Source organism: Tauraco erythrolophus, chromosome 6 (genome assembly GCF_009769465.1).
Source record: "Tauraco erythrolophus isolate bTauEry1 chromosome 6, bTauEry1.pri, whole genome shotgun sequence".
Lineage (NCBI taxonomy): Eukaryota > Metazoa > Chordata > Aves > Musophagiformes > Musophagidae > Tauraco > Tauraco erythrolophus.
The window spans coordinates 10547046-10568569 of NC_141470.1; the positions used below are offsets into that span (position 1 = coordinate 10547046).

Here is a 21524-nt window from a genome sequence, read left to right on the forward strand (position 1 = left end):
AAATTTGAGAGAACTAGGGGTTAAGCATATGTATGGAAGAGTATAAAACAGGATAAAGTGTAATGGATTGTAAACGATTATGACTGAGCCACAGTAGAAGTAATACTGGAGAGCAATGGTATATGTAAGTATTGGTGGATACTTACACCTAATAGCCAAGCTTAACTGCTAAGCCTCACATTTCTTTAAAGAAGAAATTATAAAAATCACGTATGGTGGATAAGGATTGTAAAAGTCTATACAGAAATGTTATAACTGACCATGCGAACAGCTGTGTGTCATTCTCCCCTTCGCTGTCCCCCACAGCTGCTTAGCTGCCTCCACGCATCCCAAGCCCAGCTCTGATACTGCACAGCTGCATAACCTTGGGCCAAACTTCTGAGCAAACCGCTAAGTTATGAGACAGCCTGCAAGAAGATAAGAAGGGCAAACGCAGGGGGAGGAAAACTGAGAGCTTTGGGTCAGAGCAAGCCATTAATATCAACAGCAAAAGCTGGATGAAACTGGGTTGGAGCATCCCAGCTATATATTACCTTCCTTGGAAATGGCCAGCAATAGCATTAGTCACACACCTGAGCTACATCAGGTGACAGTGATATTGGGATATCTAAGAACAAGACAATGCTGTACCTGTGTAATAGATGGGAAAAGCGAAAGCTGTGTGAGATGGCAGCTGGGCCCTTCAGCACTCCCTGCTGTGGGAGCTTTTGAAAGAGGGCTTCAAGGAGGTGTCCATGCTCTGGTCCAGGGTGGCCAGGGCTTGCTTGGTGGTGCTTGTGCTAGGGAGGACGCAGATAGATCAGAGCTGCTTTATGCCAGACAGACAACTCCTGGCTTCAGCCAATTTAGAAGTTCAGGGGAGCTATGATGCTTATTGTAGCCTGGTGGGGTGGTGCAGCTCAGGGGTTTGTGCCTAAGCATCCCCCTGGGCCAGAAGCTGAGGGGAGACTGGGAGCTGAAATTTCAAACCTCATAGGGTTGGTTCAGGCAGAAAAGCTTCTAGAGCGTCTCTGCATCTCCCAAATGTATGAGGCTGTAAGATGGCAGAAGATGCTTGTGGAATTGCTGTAGGAGTTGCTTTGGAGCTGAAAAAGCAGACTGATTTACTATTTCAAACTGCAGAAAATAGATATTTTTTCACTCTCTGTCTTTTTTTTTTTTTTTTTAATAATAAAGCAGCTTTTCTCCTCTTCCTTGCACCCAGGAGCCTAGCACACAGCTCTTGACTTCGACTTTGCAGCTTGGCCATGCTTTTGGTCTGTGCTAAACCTCCTCCAACAGTTAACAGAAAAGCTACCCAAAACACTGGCAGGCCTTGGGTCCGTCCCTCTGCCCTCCTCCGAGCTGGCCCTACATACAAAAGTAGAAAGCTTTTGGGGTCGCATGGTGACAGGCAGCAGTATAAATGTTTGGAGAAGACAGGTAGGAGTTATCAGCTGGGAACTAGGTGAGGGCAGAGCGGGCGGCTTCGGGGCTGTGAAGGAAGAGGGGAAGGAAAGAGCCCAGTTCTCGTATTAACTGAGAACATTGAGCGCATCAATCAGAGAGTGAAGCTCATCCCTTACGCTCTCCAGGGAGTGACAGATCGTCTGAGGGCTGTCCAGGAGCTCGATGCTGTGGGTGTAGGGCTCATATTTCACCGAGAAGGGCCGCTTGATGTGTGCAGCGTAGTTCCTGCAAGGAAAGGGTGCAGAGGGCTTGGTACAAGAAATGGATCCCAAGTCTGCCTCCTATCCACCACCATTCATCTGGATTGCAACAAGTTAATGCCTCCTTTAGGCAAGGTTTCTAGGTTAGCTCAAAAGCTCTGGTTTCCCACTTTTCCAGATCCACAGAACTACAGCAGTAGGTGAGATCCCTCTTGTTCAGCAAGGAAGACCGGGAATTTGGCTGCAGGTTTCCATGGGCTGAACACATGGGCTTGCATCAAACAGGAGGGTGCACTGAACTGATCACCTCCATATCCATTATCTGACATCCTCCATTTCAATTTCTTTTTTTTTTTTTCTTTTTCAAAATTGCCAAGGAGATTTAGAAGCTAATTGCTGGGAAAGCCTGTGCTATTATAGTATTATATTCCTAAATCCTTTCTGACATTCATTTATTGACTAATTTCTGCTTGGGGAAGGGGGAACTAGCTGCAAGCTATGTCAAAGATAGATTTGAAAGGCAGTGGCTCAGGCCTGAGTGAGGGACTAGGAATAGCATCACTAGAGCCATATGGCTGAGCAAAGTGGCACAATTGTACCTGAAGTCAACTGGAGTTTGAATCTTAGTGATGAGCCTGATACCTCTCAAGAGTAAGATCTTGTTGCTACCTTTCTAATGGAAAAGTACACGGTCAAGTGAAACCATATCAAGGGTAAGGTTTCCCCAAAGTTGCTCACGTTCACCTCCAACGCTAAGATTTGTACACTCGACAAGTTAAGGTTTGGTTTGGGGTTTTTTTTTTGTTTTTTTTTTTTTTTCTTTAGTGGCTGTGAATCTATCTTTAAGTACTCATGACTACAATCTCATGCTGGAAACGCCTGGGAAGATGAGGGGACAAACAGCACTAGCCACAAGCGTGCTCCTCGCCTCTGCCGAGGCTTCACCCCTTCGCTCCTGAATTGCTTAGCTTAGGCTACCCTCTTGTGGCTACCGTGGGTCTTGTGGCTACCGTGGGGCTGCTCCGGCTCAGGGCTCGAGGAAGCGCACCCCTTTCGCAGATGCTCCTCCGGCTGGTACCGCGGGCCGTGGGGAAGCCTCGTCCGGAATCGCCGAGGTCTGGAGGAAACACCACCAGCCCCAGACGGGGCCAAGCGGCGACATGGCCCAGGGAGCTTGCCATGCTTGCAGGGAAACAAAACCAAGCGCCAACAGAGGGGTTTTCTGCATACTCATGTTGTCCACCTCCCAAAAGACATGACTTATCTCCGTTCCCCCAGCTCTCGCAGGCAAGGGCCAGCTCACCTCGCTCATTAATGCCATCAGCCACAGCAGTGGCTGGTAGCACAGCTGCTAACGGCTAGAAACTGGCCCACCAGCACACATGTGTTCACTTGACACCTTTTTGAGGTGTACAAGTACCACCTGGTTTGCCTGCAAGGGCATTGGAGGGGTGTGTCCACCCTAGAAAACTGGTGGAAAGTTTTCTTTCTTGAGAAAAGAGGCCTTTCTTGAGGGATAACACTGATAATCAGGTCCATGGAGGCAGCTGCCAGTAATGCAAAAAATAAAGATGTTTTGAGTTTTCACCTCATAGAGTAACATCTGTGTGGTCTCTGAGCTCTTTAAAGAGGATCATTTACAGTGCTTGTCACTGTCAAAACCCTCTAGCCTAATCTTGGCTGTGTTTGTGGTGTGTTTTTCCTTTTTAAATACAAGGAAATGACTCATACAGGCAGCAGTTGGGTTTTTTTTTTAAAGCAGCCTAGTGTGTGTGATCGGATGGGCTCCCCAGGTGCTGGCTTTTGAGCAGCTGGACTCCGGGTTGTATGAACTGTGCAAGTGAGGGTAATAAAAGCAGAAGTTCAAATATAGCAGTCCTTACCACATTATTTATATGAAATAGCCCACTTGCAGGAACTGCAAAGTCATGTACATTGTGTAATACTTCATCTCATCCTTTCCCTTTCCTAAGCTAAGATAAAATGGAATAGGCAAAGTTTTCCTCTGTTAGTCAAATGTTACAGGGCTGAGCTTTCCTCCTCTGAGCAATTCTGAGTATGGCCAAGAAAATGCTCTTCTGAAGAGATGTCTGTGGGTAGAGCTGCCTCTCTCCATCCTGTTAGCCATCCCACAGGATGGGGAAACACAATCACACTGGAGGGGTGCTGTCTGGGGTCTGCTAACCCATGTTAACCATCCTAGGAAGAAAAAGTTCTTGGTTTTTTTTCCATGGATAAATCTATCCCTATCAAGTAAAACTTTTTGGTTTGTGTACAAGCTACTAACAATGCCTGTTTGTTTGTTTGTTTGTTTTCTGATTGAATGATAAATAGGTAAGTTGACCAGCAGTTGCTCAGAAAGATAAACATCTTTCTGCATTCTAAATTCACAGAATGCCACCATTTTGAGCAGCTCTTAACCCCTCTCCTAAAACTTTCACCCACAGAGCAAACTTTTACATGACGCAGAAACCCATGTTTCAGAAGGACATGTGCTGGCAAGATGGTCCCATGAGCGACGGCCAGTACCTGACCTGTATCACTTGGCCCTTCTGCAGCAAGGAAGCAGAGGAGGTCCTGGTGGGTGGTTTGGGTCTCCAATTTCTGGACCACCAGCCCCCTGTTATGTGGCTTGGCCTCTCCTGGGAACTGGAGATAGTCTGTAACTTCTTCCTATAAGAACTAGGGAGATGAGCTAGATTTCTCCCTTCTCTCACTCCCTCGGTCTTGTCTCCAAGAGAGCCTCCCATTCTCACTCCTCCATACCCATGCCCTTCAGTCCAGCATATTTTTTAGGAGCTCTTGGGTAAATCCAAGGGACTGAAGTTGGACTCTATAGGAACTGAAGAATCACTTTACTTGGAAAGACCTGACAACAATTTCCAGAGTACTTCTGTGACCTTGAACTGAAAGCAGCCATGGTGTTAAGCCCCATTTCAATATATTATAACTTCGTTTCCTTCTGTTTGGGTCTCCCTCACTGCCCAGTCCTACCTCAGTTTATTTTTGGCATCACTGAAGCTCTCAGACACAAAATATACAGGCTGGTAGTTCTGATCCTGGTAGGGCTGAACGGCAGCAGCTTCGGGGTCAAAGTCCCGCACCTCTGGTTCGTCTGACAAGGAGTGCTATGGACACAACAGAAACGTGCTGGCAAGAAATTAAGGGGATTGGAGAGCACATATGTAATAGACAGAGGTGAAGAATAGATTGGGTAAAATCATTGGAGCAGTGCAGAAGAGGGAGATTTTGGCTGTCCAAAGCAGAGAGGCAAGTTATGCTTACTTGCTATGTTATACTTAAAGACTAAGTTATACTTACTATGAGCTCCCCGTAGGAAGACAGGAGCCCTGCTCCGTAGGCTTTGACTATCCCGTTCTGTCTGCAGAGCCCAAACTCCACTGTAAACCAGTAAAGCTGTAAAAGGAGAAAGAAAATCCTATGGGGCACAACACAGCTCCTCATCTACTTCTCCCTGTCGCTTCTGAGCCCCTGCATCGCAGCCGAGGTCTGGGGTTGTTTAAAGGAACTGGCACCTGGCACTTTGTCACCTCTTCTTACCCTGCCAGAGTAAAGTGCTAAACTAAGATGCTGCCACGCTGGGACAGACAGAAACTGTGTCCCTGGGCTGATCTCCTGTGTGCCCTTGGAGCAAGGTGGGTCACCTTGCTGAGGGAGAGCCAAAGGAAGCGGATATCATTTAATCCCATCCCAAGGAGTCCCAGCAGTGCTGTCGTTAGAAATATGATGCTTGATGATACTCCGGTGCCTGGGAAAATTGGGTTAATGTGCAAGTGAGCTCTGCTGTTTAACTGATCTCTGCTCCGCACAGTCATCATGAAAGAGCAGGGCTGGAGCAGCTTTAGTAGAGGCTCTGAGCCTGCAAATCTGGGGAGACCAGGCTAGACCAGTCCCCCCAGTACCACAGAAGTGCTGCTGGAGGGGTTGAGGCCCCACATCCAGCAGAAAGGAAAACTTACCGTTGAAAGTTTCTCAATTTCTTCATCTGTTGCTCCCAGAGATGCCAGCCCAATGTCCTGGGAAGAGAAGGGATGGGGCAAGCGTCAGGATAGATTCGGTCTGAGGGCCTTACACATGGATTGCTCAGCCTTATTGACTTGAGACAACAGATATTGTTGCCTTGTACTGTCATGCATCTGCTGTGGCTTCATCACACTCAGACTGAAAAATGCTTTCCTGCAGAGTCTGGTATTTTTACTCTGTGTTAGTGTTCTCGGTCCATCACCAGGGCTTCTAAACATTGTGTTTAATATAAATAAATCCCAGACCAAGAAGGGTTTAGGTGGCAAGATTGAGGTCAGTTTGGGTTCTCACCTCACGCTCTGCCCTCTTGGGAGGAGGAGGCAGACCTTACCTGAGAAAACTGGGCAAATGTCTTGTCAGCCAGCATCGGGACGTGCCCCAGCAGCTCGTGACAGCAATCCCTGCCGATGCCCGGGGGAAAGGAGGAAAACGTGGTCAGCAGCAGCTAGAGTTTGCCCATTAGGGAGAAAGGGTAGTGGGTGGCCAGGTGAGATGCCCGGGCAGGGGAGGCCGTCCGGGCCAGGCGATACTCACGGCTCGGGGGAGTGCATGGGCGAGGATGCGTGGCGGATGTACTGCGTGCACTGGAAGACGCGGAAGGCCAGGCTGGCAAGGAAGTCCCGCGCTGACAGCAAGCCGGCCACCGGCCGGAGCTGGAATCCAGTCCTCTCTGAAACAGCGCACACCATCTTCACATGGGTGCACAGCCCACAGGCTGTGCTGGTGCCCCGTATTCCCAGTATAGACAGTAAAAGCATCAGTGCTGGAAACTAAAGGGCTTCTGCTGTGCCAAGCCTAATCTTTTTGCTCCTGCTAGGCAGGAACATCTGTTCTTTAGGTGCTCAGTGGGATCATTCGACTACGGGCTTGACCTTCAGTTGCAGCTCATCATGTTTAGCTGCAGTCCCCATCTCCTGGGGTCTACCCCTGACCTCTGTGGGCAATGCACAAGCATCCACCAGCTTTCCTCCCACATCTGAGTTCACATGCTCCTTCTTCGGGTTCAGGTTTCCCAGCTGTAGCTGCCACCACCTTGCTGGAGCCCTGGCAGACCCCGGGCCTGGGTCCTCCAGGCTCATACTCACCTTTCAGGAAGCGGGAGACCTCCTCCAGCTGAGGTATGTTGTTCTCATTGTAGCCACAGAATTTCTCCAGTAGATTGAAAGCTTCGAGGTACTCCTTGCAGGCGTGGGTGGGGTACAGGCTCTTCAGGGTGCTGTACACCTCCTTCCTTCAGGATGAGAGGTGGCAGATGTTCAGTGGCTTGGTGTGCCTAGTCCTCTCCTGTCCTGTAGTTATACTCTATCAAGGACTCATGCCTCTAAATTTCTTGTCCTTTTGTCTTTCTACACCACTAAGTCTATGCCTGTGTGCATTGATAGGGGTATGCAAACATAAAACACATTCAAATGAGCCTGCAAAGTCAGCAGTTGTAACTGCACAGACCTACTTCTGTCCTTGACAGTCAGAAGATTGTATACAAGGTGTTAACTGGAATTAAAATATTCCCTGTAGGTGACCTCCTGAAGTTGCACTATGAAGACAGTCAATAAAACCAGATGACGACACTGTTTAGGAGCCTGTGTACTCAGCTCATGCGAGCTGGCCTTGTTTTCAGAGACACTCCTGCAGTGACACTCCTGGAAATAATCATATCCAAAGGGAGCACTTTCCTAAGTGAGACTGGTGAGGTACCCCGCAGATATTCACCATAGGTCTCATACTTCTTTCTATGATCTCTATGATCACTGTCCTTTGTTTGGAGTCTGCTACTAAGCCATGTCCCCTTGGAGAAGCGAGGCTCTGAGTTATCTACTTCACTCTCTGGGGAAGCTCCCTTGGAGGAAAATCCTGGGGGCTGCAGCATGAAAGTGCTCTTGGTGCAGCCCCAAGAGAGGAGGAGGCAGAGCGTCACCGTTCTGGAGGCAGCTTGTTCTCCTGAATGCAGTTCCTACCATAAAACACCATGCAATGAGTTACTGGCTTCTATAACAAACCATTAAGTAGGATGTTTGCACTCCTGATACATATCCAAGAGGTCATGCCCTAACATTTCGGTTTTGATTCCCACCTTTTACTGGTGAAACCAATAGAGGCCGCAGACTAAAGCAGTGCTCACCAGGTAGCGATCTCCTCCACCGTGTACTCCACATGAGGGATTGGGTCCCCACTGCAAGGCAAACGCACTGTTACTGACAGCATCAGAGCACAAGCCAGGCTCCTCTTCCCTTTGAGAAGGGAGCACTTTGGAGAAGCTCTGCATGGTGTTGATCCATCTTCTTTAAACCAAACAAGGGGGTGACAGGAAAGACAAAGCCTTGATACTGGGTCATTTTTACAGGTGCAACATAGACATGGACACAGAGAAAAGCATTAGTGTAGCCAGAGGTTATAAATGAACAAAGGATGAGAAAAATCTTAGCAGGCATAATATTTTTCAGGACAAAAAATGCTTTTCACTGGCAAAAATGGAAAATTCTTGTGAAAAGAAATTAATTTCATGTGCCTGAACTGCAGGGAGCTGGTGGTTCCACGAATGAATCAGTGGCTGAGAAATAAAAGCAACTAATAAGGAAAACTAAAACCATTCAAACTGCAGAAAAATATATTGTCAGTAAGATTAAGGATGGCAAGAAAAGAAAATCTTAACATTAATATAAGCGGGAACTGAAGAAGATGGACACTTCTGCTTTTTCTGCATCACAATTGGCAACTGCATTTCCTAAATCCTCCTGTTTTGAATGTGAACAAATGAGGTATTCAGCTATTACAGTGATAAAGCATAGTTCTTGTTCCATTAACAGCCTGAAGGGATGCTACACAGCGGCTCATAAATGCTAACCTGCAGATCAGTGTGAGAGAAGATATCTTAAATGGGTGCGTCATCTTAGGAGAGTATTTCCTCCTGTGTCCCGCAGGACCCTCTTGCCAGCACAGTGACTTTCTGTGCATTTAGTGTTAGTACAGGTTAAAAACAGCAATGTCTGTATTTTGGGCTTCCAATCTGCAAAGAACATGAAACCTAGCAGAGCAGAAAGCCGTGCTGGGATCACACCAGTTGCAGGGGTAGCTCAAGAAGGTGACCCATATAATTTCCATGGACTGCTTTCAGCATGGCTTGCTGCAGAAATCTACATTTAAAGTCCTGCTCGGCAAGGGAGATGCTACGGTGGAAGGCAATAGGATCTAGGGAATATTTTATAAACCCGACTGAATAGTAGAGCTCTGTTTGATGTCGTAGCGAAGAGGCTGGGTGTTATCACTGCATACACCAGAACACGACTATTAAGCAGAAGTACAAGAAATAGTCTTAAATCTATATAAGACAATGATGAGACCATTACAGGAATCTATTTAATTTATCAGAGAGAGTTAGGAGGTGAACCACTTAATCTATAAACACTCTCATAGCAAAAAAAAATCTGATAGCAGAATTCCATCTAGCAGATGAAAGGCATGTATCATCCATTGGGTGAATGCTAAAGCTACCGAAGTTCAGCTTAGAAATAAAACCAACATTTTTTTTTCACAGCCAGGATAATGAACCATTGGAACAAGTTTTCTGGGCACGTGGTAGCTTTTTCAGTACTTGAAACACTGAAGTCGAGACTAGATGTCATTCTAAAACAGATGCTGTATTTCAAAAAGTTTGAGGTCTGATGGAATTATATGTGGCTTTTGTTATGCAGGAGTTTTATTCTGGCTTTATCAAAGTATGAATTAATGACCACAGACATATTTTAATTAAGAAGAAACTGGAATACATAGACAGAAGGAAACAAAAAGAGCTGGCAAGGCTGAATGGGGAGACAAAACATAAAAGAGGAAAAGTCTCATGCAAGTACCACAATGCCTTCCCAACAGGTTGTATTGACATGGCATTATCCCTGCATGGATGTTAGGTAAGAGACTTACTGCTTATAGTGAAAAGCGATTTCTGCTATTGATTTCCTTCTCTGGCGATACACTTGGTCAGAGTAGCCCTGTGATGATAAATAGGAAGAGAGACAGAATTTTTAATCAGTTACTAAAATTTCTCAACCAACAAAGTTCACCACTGGCTAGAGGAACTTCTCTTATGGTGGTGATTGCACTACAGTTCCCTGATCAGCTGCACTAATAGATGTTCTCCAGCTCCCTGCTTCTGAGAGAAGGCTCAGGACTCCAATGTGAGGATGTGCCCACACAGACTAACTCACCGGGTGATCCAGGTCCAAGTCAGGGTCAAATTTGGTGACCAAATGGTGGCACTTGTCCAATTCACAGATTTTTCTGGGAAACCAATGAACTAAAGAGAAAGAGAAAAACTAGCTGTGGAAGTGAAGAATAAGCATCCCCTGCTGAGAAGGAGTTGTAAGGTTGAATGATGTGCATCTGACCTGGTTTACCAAACACAACACACACAAAAGCACACAACACAGCTGTGTCTTCTGGGAAGTAGCCCCACACTCTCAATGCTCCTGTCCTGGAGTCAGGTCTAATGCTGTGATCTCCATCTCTTGACTTCCCTGCACATCTCTCAGCAGAGTATTTTGTAACAAAAGTAAATGAGAAAGCTGGTTTTTACTTAAAGATTCCAGACTTCACATTAAAAACAAATCCAGAGGTCCAACTGGTTGTAGAGTAATCACTGCAGACCTCTAGGGATATTTTACAATAAGAATCACCCTGCCTTCAGAACAGGATGGCATGGGGGGTGTCTTGTAGTTTAGTGCTGTATCTGTACAGAGTTCCTGACATATAGGTAGGAAAGAGCATTAAAAAAGTACAAAACAGGAGTAGGGATGGAGAACTCTACAGGAGAGGTGTAAAGAAAACATGAAATTTCATCTCCTATTTCTATTTTTTCAATCTGACACCAGAAGAATGGCCTACGGACTATGGAGTCTGTTGAGAAATGGGCAAAGAGGGAAGTGGCTTTCAGGATTCACGTGTCCTAGAGGTAGTCTTTTCTGGTTTGCTAAAATTCAGCATACAGTAGCCCTTCCTCTTTTCTGAGAATAACAAAGTCTCCACTCTGTTTCTACAGCTCAGCCACTCCACAAAACTGAAACAGTTTGTAAGTTCCTTACATTTGTCTTCCTTAGTGGTCCTCACGTCTTCTGCTACCCTCTTGATCGAGCTAATGAAAGTATTGAGGTCAGAGCTGTAGACTTCACAGCGCACGAAGTACTCCAGTTCAGCGGTCCCTTCACGGGGTTTTCGACTAAGCCTGGTCTCCAGGTGGTGAATTTTAGCTTCAAACGTCTTTTGGGACATGGAGAAAGAGAACAAAACCATTAAACAACAGTTGAAACACTGGCTAGTAATTCCCAAAGATGTCCATATGGATACCTTTGGGACGGACTCCCCCTTGCCTTTTTCTTCTTTTTTTTTTTTTACCCTCTATGGGGTAAACACACTTAATCCGTTAATTCCACAGGTTTTCCTTCTGGACAGACAACCAGCAAGACCGGTCAACAGCGATCAACAGAAGACTTCCACAGTGACAAAGAATCATAGAAGCATAGAAGCATAGAAGCATAGAAGCATAGAAGCATAGAAGCATAGAATGGTTTGGGTTGGAAAGGATCTCAAAGATCATCTAGTTCCAACCTGTATCAAGAGTGGAAACTGATATGGCAAAATGCCGCTTCCTATGACCCCCTTTCCTTTGATCTTTGCCTTAAGGCAAAGGTGGTTTTTTGCCGGTTTGGGGGTGTTCGGCGATGACGTAGAAGGGGCGGCCGCTGGCCGGGCGCGGGCCGGCGGCGCGGCTCTGTCCGTGGTGCTGAACCAGCGGGGCTGAGCCCCGCCCGCTGCAGTAGCGTTCACTGGGGGCTCCCTGTCACAACTGACCTCATTTGGGCTCCTTATCGGAACTGAACTCCCCCAAAGAACAAGGAGAAGACAAAATGGAGTCTGCAGTCTTCCAAAGGCCCCCGGTAGGTCTGTAGATATTTTCTCTAGCTCACTGAGAACTGCCAGTACAAGCCCAAACCCCTGGGCAATGACCCAACCTTTCCAACGTCTCTGCGACATCTTTCGTAGAGGGAGGGACATGATTTCTTTTGTTAATCAGAGGCAGAAAGATGAGAAGGAGCAGATGTGAGGCCACAGGTAAATTAGATTTAGGACTGTGTTTTTGAATGTATCTACCAACTTCACTATTACATTGTCCCCTCAATAATCAATACCTTTGCATTAATCTGACAGCCGTGATTGCATTACCTATGCTTTGGCTGCATGTAACACATACAGCAGAGTGAAACCAGCTTCCCTGCAGCCTGGTTCATGATGAGGCAAATGTCATTATGCCTGTCTGCTTTCATATCTTGTACCTGCATTGCCAGAGGGATCTGGGAAATGAATCTTACTCTGTCGTGGCTTGACATGCTTGTCTTTTTATTGTATTTAAAGCTCTCTCTGTGACAAGCTCAAAGAGGTTTTTTACCAGGAGAGCTCTTGATGCAGCAAGTAAATTGCCCCAGGAAGAAATAAATAATATTTGTACATAAGCTGTTCTTGCTTCTTGCTTGATGTTTTAAAAATTGTTTAAATTACAGACTTTAAATGCAATGTAGCATAAAATCCACCAAGTACAAAAGCATACACTTCCATGTTTCATACCTGCTAAGCAGTGTGTTGCATTCGAAATGTTACACTGACAGAGTTTTCATACCTTATCTGGCAGCTGTGCACTTTTGGGAAGGGAAGCTGTGCGCTTTTTGGGAAGGTTGTTGCCTCAACCATGGCAACACCAAGGCTTTTGTCTGACAAGCTTGTCTTAAGGATTCTTTCAGTCGTGACACAAGAACCACATGTTGCCCAGAAAACATCTTTTCTTGCAAAAATCTTCTTAGAGGAGACGTAAGATGCTTTGTAATTGCTGAAGGTCTTAAAACTTTTCATAAGACTATCAGAAATAGTACTGCATGGGAGATGAATACCTAGAGTGCCCTACAATTTCAGGGAAATACTCATCCCTCAAACACATTTTTGATGTTTACAGCTGTTAGGCAGTGGGTTTGATGAATAGTATTGCTGGTGATCTGATTTTACCCCAGAAGTGGTTGCGTTTCATGGGAAGAAGGTGTTATATAGTTATCATGTGTATTAATATATGAGCTAGCAACATGCCCTTGTGACAAGAAAGGCCAACCACACACTGAATTGTAGTAGCAAGACTGTAGGCAGCAGGTCAAGGGAAATGATTCGTCCTCTCTATCATCCGTGATGAGGGAGACCACATCTGGAGTACCATGTCCCGTAGAAGAAAGACATTGATGTAGTGTAGCAGGTATAGCGAAGGGCTGCCAAGATGTTCAGGGGGCTGGAACACGTTATATGAGGAAAGACTGAGGGAATTGGATTTGTTCAGCCTTAAGAAGTGAAGAGGCAGGGGAGATTAGATCACTGTCTACTAGTACCTGCTGGGAGGGTGTAAACAAGACAGAGAGAGATTTGTCTCAAAAGTACATAGCGGGAGGACAATGGGCTCAAGCTGGAAGCAAGGACGTTGGGAGGGGGAGGGGAAAGAAAGGAGAAAAAGCTTTTTACCATGAAGGCAGTCAAATACTGCTCAAGGGGTCCAAGGAGACTGTTTGCTCTCTACCTTGGTGATATTCAAAATGCAACAAACATGGCCCCAAGCAACCTGCTGTGACTGGACCAACTCTGAGTAGGAGGTTGGGCTAGAGACCTCCAGAGGCCCCTTACAACTCACGTGACTGATTAATGGGAACAAATTGTCCTCTCCTCTCCCTGCTGAAGTAAATGCAATTAAACTACTGTAGATAAAACATATCCCAGAACCTCAGTTTGCAAAACACTTTTGAATCCTTCTGGATGAAAACTGACTACATTAATTCAAGTTTTCATGTTTTGATTACTGTTTAAATAGTCAGCACTTATCTCAGTCTTTCTGTTCGTGGTACTGAGATCCTAGATAATGCAATATTATATTGCTGGCTAGAGGGAAAAATCTCAATTAGTTGCTATTTTTCCTTGGTATTAAAGCCATATACAGGGTGCATCTCTGGGGGGAACCAACAGAATCTCTAAAATGTTAATAAATTAATCTCTGATGTAGGGAGGTAATTTTGAAATCAATATACCAGTTTTACACCCAGGGTGAAGTTGTTCCTATAACATTGACCAAGGATCAGTGCAGCAATGCCATTCAGAGACTGCCCAAAGCCTTGACCCACAAGCCAGGCAGTCTTGGTCTGTAGCCACGCAGGGTACATGGCGTGTTTTGAATGTGGGATCAGAGACCTACACGTGAAGTTGCAGTGCTGAGCAGTGGAGGGGGCTGTCAGAGTATGCTACAAGTCACAAGGGTGTGTATTGTAGGTTTGAAAACGTGTGGTTGGCTCCAGTAATTAAGCACAGTTAAGCCCAGAGCTTAACAGCCCTACCAGAGGTATGGCTCATTCCTAGTGATGGAAAGTGAGGGCACGCTGGGGCATTACCAAAGCATATCTGTGGGGAGATCAGACAATTAACTGATAATTGGCAGTAGGCAGACCTAGTCTGAGTCTTCCTTAGTTGACTCAAATGCTATTTCTCACAGAACAGCCATGAAACATGTAGTGTATTCTTTGAGTCCAGTACAACAGGCTAGGTACTCACCTCAAATACTTTAAGTGCACGGGACAGTGGTGAAGTCTTGGCTCCCTTGAGCATGAAGAAGAGGTTCAGCATGGCTCTCCCATCCTTCTCCTCAAAGACAATGGTCTCTGTAGACTCTGTGGCATCAGTGGCTGCAGCTGCAGCCTCTCTTTCCTTCCTGGCATCTTCAATGAGGCTTTGACGTCTACCAATGAACCGTGGAGACTGAAGGCAGAACAGAAATAAAGAACACTTCTGATAGAGCTGTAGGGGAGATCAGAGGCATCCCTGGTAGCTGGGTGAGGTGTGACCAATGCGCCTTAGCAGAGTTAGAAGGGCAAGGTTGGATGGACTTGCCTGGCTTTGTAGAGGAAGATCTGGTGATGAGGATCAAAGCTTTAGAACTGAACTTTCGGAAATGTGGAGCTTTAGGAAAAATCTGTGTAAAATATCCCTGTAACATGACTAGAGAGTGGGCTTCTCCCTCACCTTCCCTAGCAACAGTTTTCAATATCCTTCGAAAAATAAAAATCCGAAACAATCTTACACAGTTTTCAGGTGTCTGATTAACTCAAGTGGAGAGGCATTAGATAAGTATGAAGCCATCTGAGAAAAGATACACTATGAGGGACAGCTGAAGCCCACAGCTGTGGCCTGGCCCAGAAACATGAACTGTTTGCAGGTGCATTAGCAGGGCAGCTTAGCCAAACTTCTCCCAGGATCCAACGTGATGTTTTCTTCTGACATTAACTGGATTCTTCCCCTGTACTCGGCACTGGTGAGGCCGCACCTGGAATATTGTGTCCAGTTTTGGGCCCCTCGCTTTAAGAGAGATATTGAGCTCCTGGAGCGAGTCCAAAGAAGGGTGACTAAACTGGTCAAGGGGCTGGAAAATAAAACTTATGAGGAGCGGCTGAGGGAGTTGGGGCTGTTTAGCCTGGAGAAGAGGAGGCTGAGGGGAGACCTGATTACAGCCTACAAATACTTGAGAAAAGATGGTGGGGAGGTGGGGGAAGGGCTCTTTACATTAGTGTTGGGTGATAGAACAAGAGGAAATGGGTATAAGCTTAGTCAGGGAAGATTCAGGTTGGATGTTAGGAAGTATTTCTTCTCTGAAAGGGTTGTCAGCCACTGGAATAGGCTGCCCAGGGAGGTGGTTGAGTCCCCATCCCTGGATGTGTTTAAGAATAGGGTGGATGATCTACTTAGCGATATGGTTTAATGGGGACTAGGGACGGTTGGACTCGATGATCTCTAAGGTCTTTTCCAACCTAGAAATCTATGAATCTATGAATCTATGAATCTATGGAAGCTTGTCCTTTGAAGTGTAATGGGACCCACTTCCTTATACACCAGAAAACAATTTCCTCCCACTGATCTATAGGTTTGTTTTGTCCCAACAAACTGCTGCAGATTTCTGTTACTTGGAATTGTATCTAAAATGCTGCAACTCTGTGCCTAGGGTCATGTTAGGTCACTCATTTATATTTATTGTGAGCTACAAACTATTTTCATCACTGTAGTTTCTTTCTATATATATACATATACTAACTTATTTGTTCTTGGTCTTTTTACAGACAGGTTTCCATTTAGAGGAAGCTCAGCTGGTTCCCGTTTTCTATGTTCAATATTCAAACCAGATGACAAACTCTCAGAATTTGCTAAAAGAAACCTGGGGCAGCACCAAGGAAGGAGTAGCATAAAAAGCCATCCAGCACCTGCATACAGAGTGGAACTGGCTGCAGTTTTCCCTCTGATTATATTAAAATACTTCCAAAAGATACAGATGCTAACCAAGGAGCATCTTCCCTACCTTGTGAAAATTTGGAGAAGGTTTTCCTTTTAAAAAGTCAGCCTGCTCAACTACTAAGCCTCTTTTCTCTCTGATTTTCAAAGCCTACCATCAGTAACCAAAGTTTCCTGTGAAAATCCTCTTGGATGCTTTAGCAGTGTAAAGCTGACATTTTAAATGCAGCCTGAAAAATGCTGCACATCTAGGCACCAGCCCACGCACTTCTCGCTGGTCCTTTTTTAATAAAGACACTCCTCTGAAATCATATTTGCTGATCCTCAAGCCCTTTATTCCTTGTGGCACAGAAAAACACCTTCTAACAAATAAGTACGTATTGCTGCTTGCCTAAATAGACAGTATTTATGCCCAAAGAGAGAAGACATGTCATAAGTATCCTCAGCCATAACTTTTAAAAGCTTGTGAGCACGAGCTCAGCTTTGAGCATGGGTTTTATATCGCTACGGTGTTTAAAGCTAAGCAGGTGTTTGCTTTAAAGTGCCTGCAATAAGCAGGGCAAACAGACTGGTGCTGGCCACAGTGGCTGGGCTCTGCAGCAGTCACAAGCCAGGCAGGGCATTAGCTAAAAGGGCTTTTTATCACACTGTGCCTCAAGGCGCAGAATTTTACTTCTGGGGTGGAGAAGAGGGAAATTACACTCTCATGTTCAGGCTGTAAATCAGGTGAAAATCCACCTGGGAGGAGTTTAAATAGCGAGAAGATCTGTGTGACTGGCCAGCTGCACTGGGAGAGGCAGCCCCAACCAGTCAGACTCCGTCGAGGGGTCCTGGAAGCTCCTTATCTCTGTGCTGGCATGTTTTGGGTGGGTAAATTTTTGAAAGAAAAAGAAAAAAGAAAAAGAAAAAAAAAAAGCAAAGAAAAGCAAAGAAAAGAAGAGAAAGGAAAAGAAAAGAGAAAAATGCTGAATTTTGCTTGGGAGAAGAGCGTAGGAAGGGGTCTGCTGCTGCCTCCTCTGCCGGGTAAAGGCTGCCTGGCTGCGTGCTCCCCATCTCATGGTCCTCTTCTCTGCCCCTCACATTTATGGTCATCGGGGTATTACCTCCTTTTGCTGAAAATTAGCAATCTGGGATATAAACTAAACCAAACCGATCTCTCATGATAAATGCCTTCGTTTCTTTGGAAAACGCCGATATGTGGTATTTCTGAATTGCCTTGCAGACTAGCTCCCTGAGCACATAACTAGCTACAGTCAGAACTTTAATTTGATTTTGCAAAGCATTTATTTGCCTAACCAGGGCCTGAGCCTAATACGATCATTCACCTCTTACGAGAGGTTAGTTTGTTTTTCCTTCTTTCAATTTGCTGCAGCTCAGAGTGCTCAGCCTGAGTAGTGCCATCAAGAATGCTCTGTTCTAAGTTAAAGGACTTTGGCACTTTTTTTTTTTTTCTGGCTCATTATTTGCAGCAAGCAGGAAGGATTGTAAAGACTATTTCCCTCCCTGCAGCATGGGGACAGTAATGTCCCACCCCTGCTTCCCTGGTCACTCCTTCGTGCTAGTTTGCCTCCAACTGCTGTCTCCTGTCTGGCTCCGCTTGTGTTCTCTGTAACCAAACTCTGCTCCAGCTCCAGTCCCAGGGTGTCTTGTAAAAACTACCAGCAACAAAAAAACTAAATATATGACAAAAGAGTTTTCCACGGTGTGAGTTTAGTGTTCGGCTGGCCCAGCTGACATGTAAAATACCTGCTGGTGTAGATGAATTCTGGGATTGCAAAAGTCTTTTTTTCCCCCTAGTTTGCAGAGTCTGCCCCACAGCTGGGCACGGGTCCCTGGGGGTTAGTGGCAAGGGAACACCTCGGAGCTGCTGGAGCTGGTGCAGTGGTGGGCAGGGGCTGGATGGCCAATTGCTCGTGACCATGCCAACACCATGAGAGTCAGGGACACGCACCATCATGTACAAATGCAGAGTCATGCCTCTTGCCTGGTACAAGCCAGCAAAATAAGTGATGGGATTGAGGAGAGCTCCTATGCCAGGTGAGAGCAAAGGGCCAAGCCTTTCACGCAGCCAGCTCTCAGAGTGATTCTAACAGAGCCAAGATTTCTTTCCTTTATATTTTTCTCAGAATTTCCATTCAAAGAAGGGACACTCAAAGATGGGCTGAGGTTTTATGTCCCCCGCAGGCTGGCGGAGCCGCTCACCCCAAGCAGGCTGCCAGGCTCCTGCCAGCACACCTGGTGAACCCAAATTCCTCCGGACCCTTCACTCAGTGACCCGTTTCCCATCAAACACAAAGCAGCATCCCAGAGTGGGTAATAACCAAACACTCGCCCCTTCTCCAGACAGTAATGAGCATCTCAAGTACTGATTTGATGAGCAACATGGAAAATACCGGGTTTTCAAGAACCACTTAAGCGTTCGTTATTTTGCCAGAATGAAAATGATCGTGTGACAGGGAAGCCTTCTCCAATTTCCATTTATTAGAGAAAGCAAGCTTACCTCCTTGTTTCCTAAATGTTTCCCTTCCTTTCCAGCACACTCCACTCTCTGAAACACCTCTCGCTGCCGATGTAGCAGCTGACTTTACCGAGTCAGAGCATCACAAGGAGTTAAGAGGAGAGCAGGTGAGAAAGGCAGTGAGCGTAGGGGAGGGAAATGGGGAGCTCTATAACCGACCTGCTGGAGTCACCCTGCAGACATCTGCCAGACACATCTGCTCCCCAGCTCGGCTTGATTCCCAGGTTTCCTCCTGCCGAGCATCCTGAGGGGGTCCCCTCTGCTGCACCCACTGCCACTGGCTGCTCCGGCTCCTCCAGGGTCACCTGCAGCCTGGCCACAGCTCTGACCCACAGGACTGTCCCATGCCAAGAGTTTCCAGTCTCCTCCTGCCTGCCCTGGAATTTGGGTTAGGAGGTGAAATGTCCCTGTCCCTACAGCCAGTCCAATGGGTTGGCCACACTCAGCTTTCTAAAGGCACTTGAGAGCTCAGCAGGAAGTTTTCCTCTCCTTTCCCTGACACATACAGATCTGGTGTGTGCAGAAGCATTCGCGGGGCTAAACCTAGGGCTGAGATCACATCAGGGAGGACTGGGAACAGAAGCGGGGAAAAGGATGTGCTGGGAGAGAGAGAAACTGCGGACGCAGCAGCAGCAAACAAAGTGATTAAATTGCCCGTGCCTCATATGTTGTCTGAAATAACAGCCACACTTTTTCATTATGCTGGAACGGGTGAAATCTCTGCAGTTTATTGCCTTGAAATCAGGAGAGCATTAAGGGTTTTGAATTGCCATTCACACGGGGTGTCCTTGTTATTCCTGCCTTAGGTCTATTGGTTATTTACCTTGCTTTCAGTTGGGGGGGTTGGGTTCAAGCTTTCGTCTCCCTAAATGTTTGCATTTCACATGTACCAGTACGTAGAGAGAACTGTTTGAGTAATTTCTCTTTGCCAGCCTGGAGCCCGGAGGTGCCCATCTGGGGGAACTCCCGCAAAGGCAGTGTTGGTCCATCTATCCCTGCCTGCCTCTGCCTATAGCTACAGGAGAGGCTGCAGTTTTTGGAGAGGGAGGGAAGGAAGTGGGGTAGGGTTGTCTTACCATGATGGCCTCAGCTTGCTTGGAGTCCAGCTCTGACACCGCCCTGCGGAAACCTTTGGCTGCAGAGGTGGAGATGTTCGGAGTTGGCATCTTTGCTCTTCCACGAGCTCTGATCTCCGCTTTCCAGCTCCTTGCCGGCTTTTTATAGGGCAGGGCTGACGTCAAAGACTCTTTCAAATCTTCTCTCCCCCCCACCCCCGCCACCTCCCCATCACCACCTCCCTCCTTTCTCCCCCTCGGGCTGAGAGGAGGAGGGGACGTGAAGGAGAGAAACATTTCTGTCCCATTAAATCTAATCGCTACAAAGATTGCAGACACCCTGCCTTCGCAGACCAGACGCTCTCCCCAACCTGTTTGCCTGCACCCAAAAGATTTCTACTCTTTTTTTTCCCCCCCTTCTTCTTGATAGAGTTCACTCTGGAGCCGTGTTTCAATCCGACACATTTGCTTTCCCAGCTTGGGAGTTGCATGAAAGGATTTTGATCTGTGAAAGGACCAAATAAAAGGTAGGAAGAGATTCAGCCCTCTCTGGCCCATTTTTCCCCCTTGTTTGCCTTGTCATTGAGGTAGTAAAGGGATAGGAAAATTACACGGATTCCCCCAAGGCAGCCGCGGGACTGGATGCTGTTCTCGTGCACACATCTCCCGACGCCTGGCCCCTGCAAACACTGTGCGCTCTCCCACCACCTCACGTTTTGGGTTGGCCGTGTAACGCTGACAGCAGGACCCTCGAGTCCTCAGAGGTGAGAAAGGCTTTAGAGAAAATCACCTGGAAAAAAAAACTCCCAATCCTACCTTTCCAAGGGCTTTGCTCCTCTTGCGGTAATTCCTAAGAGACCAAATGCCTGAGGACCTCTGGGGCTATGACAGCAGGTGGCAGCTCAGGACCCATCCCTAGACCCTGTTTCGCTGCAAGCAAAGGTGGCTATTTCCTCCTGGGGGATTTGTAGCAGCTCTCCCACCCCAAACAGTGAGAATGTGTAGGAATGCACACTCCTGCTTTGTGTGAGCTGCCGATGCTGTGGAAGACATCTGCTGAAGACACCTCGTTAGCGTTGGTGGCTCTTCCTTTCCATGGCGGGACAGCTGAGTTCATGCCAGTGTGCTGATGAGTTTTTCAGTGCCAAAAGCCCTGGAGAATCAACATCCCACTGACCTCTTCAAGGCTGCAAAGCTCTTGATGTTTGCCATCTCCTGCAAACACCAGGTAGCAGACAGCATGATCAAAGCTGCCAGCCCCACCAAGGCAGCTTGGGATGCCCCAGCTGGCTAGAGGTTGGTAGAAGTTGAAGCTGGAGTGAGCAGCTGGCAGCAGCTAAAGATTTGGTCCAGTAGCGAGCCAAAAATGATTTTAACTCAAGTGGAACAGTTTCGCTTATTGTGGGTGCTGAGAACACCCTGGTGTTGGGTACAGTGGAAACCAGAGAAAGGAGTTAAGCAGCCATCGGGGTTCCTCTCTCCCCAGCCTCTGCATCCTGCCAGGTGGTACCACCTCACACACCAAGAGCAGCCCTTGCTTTTGCTTTAATTTCATCCCTAATCCCCTCTGAGTCTCCTAAACCTTCTGTTTGCCCTCTGCTAAACCCTGGAAGCTCAAAACACAAGATAAAAACCCACCAAACTGACGGAGGGGAATGCTGCCTGGTGCTGTAAGATCTTCAAGAAAAACATTTTGGGGGCAGGTCCTGAGTCATCCCCACCGCCCAGCAGTTGGGCAGGCAGCAGTATTGCAGGCTCAGTCACCTCCTGGATGCTGGGGTGGGGTGGCCTTGGGGACCCCCTTACTGGGGGATACAAATTAGCACGATCCTGTGGCTGATTGTTTTGGTGCCACTGGCAAAGGTGGACCATGGTAGCCAGCCAAGCTGGGGTGCAGGGAACACCACTCCGAGATAACGG

At 46.8% G+C, this 21524-nt stretch overlaps 1 protein-coding gene across 3 annotated transcripts; it reads right to left on the bottom strand.

Moving 5' to 3' along the window:
* Window positions 1-1514: 1514 nt before the first annotated feature.
* TH (tyrosine hydroxylase) lies at window positions 1515-19715 on the bottom strand. 3 transcript variants are annotated; one of them, XM_086612890.1, is made up of 14 exons: window positions 19569-19715; window positions 19327-19350; window positions 14307-14510; window positions 10766-10940; window positions 9893-9981; window positions 9609-9676; window positions 7813-7863; window positions 6779-6924; window positions 6228-6363; window positions 6025-6094; window positions 5630-5686; window positions 4971-5066; window positions 4644-4777; window positions 1515-1674 (listed from the first exon to the last, which is right to left on the bottom strand). In XM_086612890.1, the coding sequence occupies exons 1-14, from the start codon at window positions 19713-19715 to the stop codon at window positions 1515-1517; spliced, it is 1557 nt and encodes a 518-aa protein (XP_086469016.1). The 3 variants fall into 3 exon arrangements, with proteins under 3 accessions (XP_086469016.1, XP_009985216.2, XP_086469017.1); XM_009986914.2 differs by lacking the exon at window positions 19327-19350 and having other exon boundaries at window positions 19626-19715; XM_086612891.1 differs by lacking the exon at window positions 19327-19350 and having other exon boundaries at window positions 14307-14514; window positions 19618-19715.
* Between the last annotated feature and the right edge of the window lie 1809 nt (window positions 19716-21524).